Source organism: Boleophthalmus pectinirostris, unplaced genomic scaffold (genome assembly GCF_026225935.1).
Source record: "Boleophthalmus pectinirostris isolate CB_2022bp ecotype Guang Dong unplaced genomic scaffold, ASM2622593v1 HiC_scaffold_3, whole genome shotgun sequence".
Classification (NCBI taxonomy): Eukaryota; Metazoa; Chordata; class Actinopteri; order Gobiiformes; family Gobiidae; genus Boleophthalmus; species Boleophthalmus pectinirostris.
In genome coordinates this window covers 13,805,620-13,811,446 of record NW_026571299.1, presented here as the reverse complement: position 1 = coordinate 13,811,446, position 5,827 = coordinate 13,805,620, and the positions used below count along the sequence as shown (strand labels likewise).

Here is a 5,827-nt window from a genome sequence, read left to right as displayed (position 1 = left end):
CTATTGCAAATGCTCCCCAGGTTTCTGAGCCCCATGGTTTATGGGCTGCGAGATGTAATGCTTAGAGAACATCTGAAGAAGCATCTCTCCTGTAGCGCCACTTATAAAGTATCAACCCGTAGAAGATAAGCAATAATGACTGTGGAGGATGGTGAGATTAGATCTTCTCAATCTGAATCAGTTGTGGTTAGTGCATCTAACACATTTAAATCAGGTGAGGTCTGGAATGATATTTGTTTGCAACTGTTTCATTCTTATGTCACAAAAACTGTCAAAGATCTTGATATAACAAAACATCATTAAACGAAAGTTTACAAGGCTTCAGCTTTAGTGAGGGAAAAACTATAAATTGTTATGCAGGGCCAATTTCTATCGAACTTTACTGTTATTGTCTCTCTAAGTATGACAATTAAGTCAAGTTATTGATGGAAATAGAAAAGCTTGATGGAAATAGATCTTGTGTGCAATTTTTCCCTCTAATCTGTTCTAAATAAATATTCAACAAAAAGTGAAACAAACAAAGTTGTTTTAATACAATATATTATAGTGTAAAAATGAGATCAGCTAACTCAATAAAAAGTATTTTAAATATTCAGAATACATTACGCTGATAGGCCATGTACCTGAATATGTTATAAAGTACAAAAAAGGTTTCTGTATTCTACATATTTTGCAAAGTATTCAAATGGGCATCATGGTGGCTAGCGGCCCTAAAGTGAGTCTGATCCAGTCGATATGACGCAGCTGACAGTCAATAGAATCTAAAAGATTGCAGTGCTTACTGTGATGTGTATGTCCACATTGCACATCACAGCACTGGCGGCACAGTGGCTGAGCACTCAACACAGCAACAAGGTTCTGGGGTCGATCCCCAGGTTGACTGGGCCTTTCTGTGCAGAGTTTGCATGTTCTCCCCGTGTCAGGGTGGGTTTCCTCCGGGCACTTCCCCATCAACCCAAAGCATGCATACCGTGGGTCAAATCCTCCAACTAAGGTAAGCCTGATCAAGCCTGGCAAGAAGATCACGAAGATGGGTCCCCAGGCGCTCTACGTGCTGCCTACTGCTCCTGAGATGCATTGAATGATGGATCAAATGCAGAGAACAAGTTTCATTATGGGGATAATGGGGTACCTTAAAAAAATTGCTGTGCTGTGTTGTTTTACAAACACTGCATGGAAAAGTGATAAAAAATAAATAAATAAATGCTTGGAACTGAAATATGGAAGTTTGGCACAGAAATATGGAAAATACAAATTTTTAATTTTAAATGCTGTTGAATTTCTCACTTTGAGTTTTTAACTATACATTTTTTAAGTGTTGAAAAAATCTAAATTAAAAAGTCACCTTTTAAATATTCAGGATGTATGTTCAAGCTTTTAAATTCAGCAGTCAAAGTTCAGAATGTAAAATTCACAGATAAAAAGTGTCAAAAAATCAATCCTGAGTGAGTTGATTTAATTTAATTGAGTTAATTTAGTAACAACCAGGAACCACTGTTGAGGGGTTCTCCCAATGTTAGTCTCCTGATGACCCAGGACTCCATACAGCCCATCCACACACGCCCCCCTCCTTACCAGTAAAACTGTGTTGAAAGAATGTATTTGTGCACATAGACAGAGGTACAGCCATCTCTTTTATAAAAGCCTATGTTATAGTTTTTTAGTGGTTTAGTTTATTTATTTAATGAGATCAGGTTCAGTGCACAATATATGAACATATATTAACCTTACAGACAGGTGATATTTGAGGCCTCCGTTTCTGTTCAAGGAAGCATTGTCTTTCCTAACAAAAATAGCCTCTCAAACCAATTCTTTTCTCTGGCTAAGATCTGTACCTCACTATCCACAAAGGAGTGGTCCATAGCTTTTAGGTGGAGATGTACAGCAGAATGAGGTACACTATTCACTTGTGAAGTGGCTGTTAGTTTCTCCAATGTAGCGCTCACTGCAGTCTTCCCTACACTGAATGGAGTAAACCACATTTCTGTGTTTGTGGCTCTGTGTTTTGTCCTTTGGATGGCTTAAAGTGTTTGTAGGTTTGAAATAGACTGGGATTTCATGTTGTCTGAAAATGCTAGTAGTTTTTCAGAAACACCAGCCATGTAAGGACTAGTTATACCCTTTCACCTGGGTTCTGGGTGGGATTCTCTGCTGTCTTGTTTTTTTTTTTTTTTTTGTTTGTTTTGTTTTTTAGCTCTCTTTGTTCTATTGAAAACCATTTAGGATATCCCAAAACAGAGAGGGCTTTCTGCACATGTCGTTCTTCTTTCTCCTTTCCCTTGTAGGAACCACCTGGGCCCTGTGTCGTAATCAGTGGCGGCTGGTCAAAACTCCCTAACTTGACTTTGATAAAAAGAAATCATTAAGTCATTATTTTGTATGTTTAATATTTTGTCTAAAACTGAATGTGTATTTGAACAGACATATTTTTATCATGCTAAATGTGCTCCTATCACTTTATTTTGTTCATGTGTTTGGCCTTTGAGTACGCTAAGTTGAAGTGACTTAGGGTGTTTTCACACCGACAGTATTTGGTGCGCACCAAACGGTCCATTCGAACCAAAAGTGGTTAGTTCGGTTCGTTTGCGTTGGTGTGAAAGCGTCAATCGGACCCGAACCAAATCAAGCGGACCGAGACCGCAAAAAAGAGGTGGTCTCGGTTCGCTTGAATCCGCACCAAATGACCAACTTTGGTGCGGTTCCTCTGGTGTGAACACGAACCCGGGTCCAAACCATAGACAGTAGGTCCAAACGGACTATTCGAAATGCATCATGGGAGGAAATGCGTCTCCTCTGCTTGAAGTGACGCGCTGTACGACTCCAGTGCAGAAACATATTGTTGTCCAGACGAAGCCGCGATTCATTTTCAAATTATTTTATCAACAGTGGCCAATACAGAGAATGTAACACACGAAGATCAGAGCAAGTACCAGTGTGCGATCGTGTGGCTCCAGAGTGAGTCAAAAAACAGAAGCCCCGGTGTTCCCCGTGTTCAAGTAGCAACCAGCATTTGTTATTTTAGGCTTTAATTAACCAAATAATTTCAATGGTAATAGGCAATTGATACAACTTTAAAAAGTCCCTGTTTTTAGCCTAGTGTGAGAAATACAGTCGGACTAGATCCAAACCAGAGTCCCGAACCAGCGGGAGCAGCTCCTGTTCAGGCCGGGCTCAGAGGAGCTGGAGCGGGGAGCCTCGACCTGAGGAAGCGCTTTCCCCGGGAAGAACCAAATGCGCCAAGGACTGACCATCAGAACAACATATAACAAACCAAACTGAACTCACGCTTCTGTCCAGATGCTGCACCACCTCAGAACCAGCCGCGATTCTTGAGCACGGAGGACAGGAGCAGCACAGACCTGTAGGTAGTCCACAGCGCATTCTCACTTTCCCCGCACAGAACCAGCGCGCAGACGACGGAACATTCCCGCTTAGACCCAGTCCACTGCGCACTGGTCTTGCTCGCCACTGTTTGGAACCAGCACATGACCAACGCGCTTGTAGGACGACGGAAGACCAAGGACCAGACCCCAGCCCCGTCCTGAGGAGCTGCACGCTACTGTGAGCGCTGTTGGCTGCTGCTGTTACCCGAACTCTGGGCTGATGTGCGGTGAGTTTGAACAAAGTTTTACATGTTGCTGTTTTATGAGTTCATGATGATAATTTGAGATGAGGACGGCCCGTGGTTTTAACAGGAACATCAGTGTTGATAACAGGAGGTATCGCCATTTTCCCGGGAAACAGACAGGTCAACCGAACCAGTTTTGGTTCGTTTGCCGGTGTGAAAGCGGACCACACTGGAGTGTATTTGCAACATAATAACAATTTTATTGCCTGGTGCGGACCAAATAATCGAACTAGCGGTGTGAAAACCAGTTTAATGTAAATGTAAACGTCACCACATATCTGACCTATTGTGATTCACTGCTCATTCTCGCCCACACAGCTCCAACTCTCCACTGGCAGCATCTTACTATAGGCTAATGAATGGATACCAACAGTGCTATGTGCTGTACAGTTACGGTGAGTGTAACTTCTAGTCAAAGTGCCTCTCAGGAACAGTTTTTAGGGAGTAATATGTCTGCTCTTCAGCAAGACACTGATATCCTACGGCTCTCATTTAGGTTCACACAGACTGGACTTTGTCTTGGACGGACTGGAGCTGACAATTTGAACATTTTCTAGGACTCTTGTGATCCTTCTATACACAAGTGACTAAAGCAAGTAAGTGCAATATGTGAGAAGAAGAGACCAAACTGCAGACACAAAAACAAGAACAAATTGTCCCTATAATAGATATATAATAGATAAGTAGGGTAAGTAGATATATTTTGGGCCCAGAGGCTTTTGTTGTTTCCAATGTGTTAGCTTACAAATTATGTCATCCTTACCAACCTCCCTGTGAGAACTTGATATAAAGCTCAATTTACCTCTGATCTTCATTTGGGGAGGGTGAGCCACATTCGAGGTATGTCTATAGACAGACAACTGAACTCTTATTTAGTTTTGCTTATATCTTTACATTCATATACATTCTTTTTTGGACTAGCGCTCTCATGAATTCATCATCTGGCCAAAATGGGTCATCGTATGTCCACTATCCAGACTCAATCACCACGGTTATAGCCAAAAATTTAACAGTTGTTCTGCTTGGAATATCTATTAATTACTTAAACGGGACCCTCATTTACACCTTCAGTAAACACCAGGTCAGTAATGCTGACATATTTATCCATCTATTATGTATTGCAAATGTAATAAATTAATTAATTCTCTTTTTTGCAGTTATGGATTCACATATGTTATGCTGTAGGATATGTAATATTTATACAGAAGAGACTGTAATATAGAACCCATGTAAAGTAACTATATATAAAAATTATATTTAGATTAGATTTTTTATCAGAATATTTATATTGACTTAGGTAGTTCTAACTCTTAGAGTAATTTATAGGATGATTTTTGTGTATTAGTTATTATTTGATCTAGTTCTTATGTATATTATTTTATTTAACTTTGAACTGTATTGTGCTTGTCTTAGGTCTTTTACCACAACCCTCGCTACATCCTCTTCATCCATCTGGTGGTGAATGACATGATCCAGCTCACCACTGCCATCACTCTCTTTGTGTGCACTTATGTTTTCTACACCATCAACACATTTCTATGTTGCTTTATTATTGCATTTGCTATTTTCACAACTCTCAACTCTCCTCTGAATTTAGCGATGGCGGTGGAGTGCTATGTTGCCGTATGCTTCCCCCTTCAGCACCTTCAGTTGTGCAACATTAAAAAGATTTACATAGTGATCACATGTGTGTGGACCTTAAACATACTGTCAATTATACCAGACATATTTTATCTTGCAGCAACAGAGCCTGCTCTATTCTTCTCCACTGTTTATTGTGAATCTGTACGTTTGTTTCAGAATCCCATAATGATAAAAAAGAGAGAAGTCATATTTGCTATGTATCTTGTTGCTGTTTGGGTTGTTCTGATTTACACTTATATCCAGATATTTTTAGTTGCCAGATCAGCTAAAACAACAAATAGTGATGCCAAAAAGGCCAGGAATACCATTTTGTTGCATAGTTTTCAGCTCCTTCTGTGCATGTTAACATATGTGTATTCCCCTGTCCAAAAACTTGTTTTAATTATGATCCCAAGAATATATATCCACTTCATGTTTGTGTGGTACATATTACTGCAAATCCTCCCCAGGTTTCTGAGCCCCATGGTGTATGGGCTGCGAGATGTAATGTTTAGAGAACATCTGAAGAAGCATCTCTCCTGCAGTGACACTTATAAAGTGTCAGTCCGTAGATGA

General features: G+C 40.2%; 1 protein-coding gene across 1 annotated transcript; it reads left to right on the top strand.

The window, feature by feature from the left end:
* Positions 1-4,556: 4,556 nt before the first annotated feature.
* Positions 4,557-5,827, top strand: LOC110171090 (odorant receptor 131-2-like). The gene is made up of 2 exons (XM_020936773.2): positions 4,557-4,709; positions 5,042-5,827. Exons 1-2 carry the CDS (start codon positions 4,557-4,559, stop codon positions 5,825-5,827), a joined length of 939 nt encoding a protein of 312 aa, XP_020792432.2.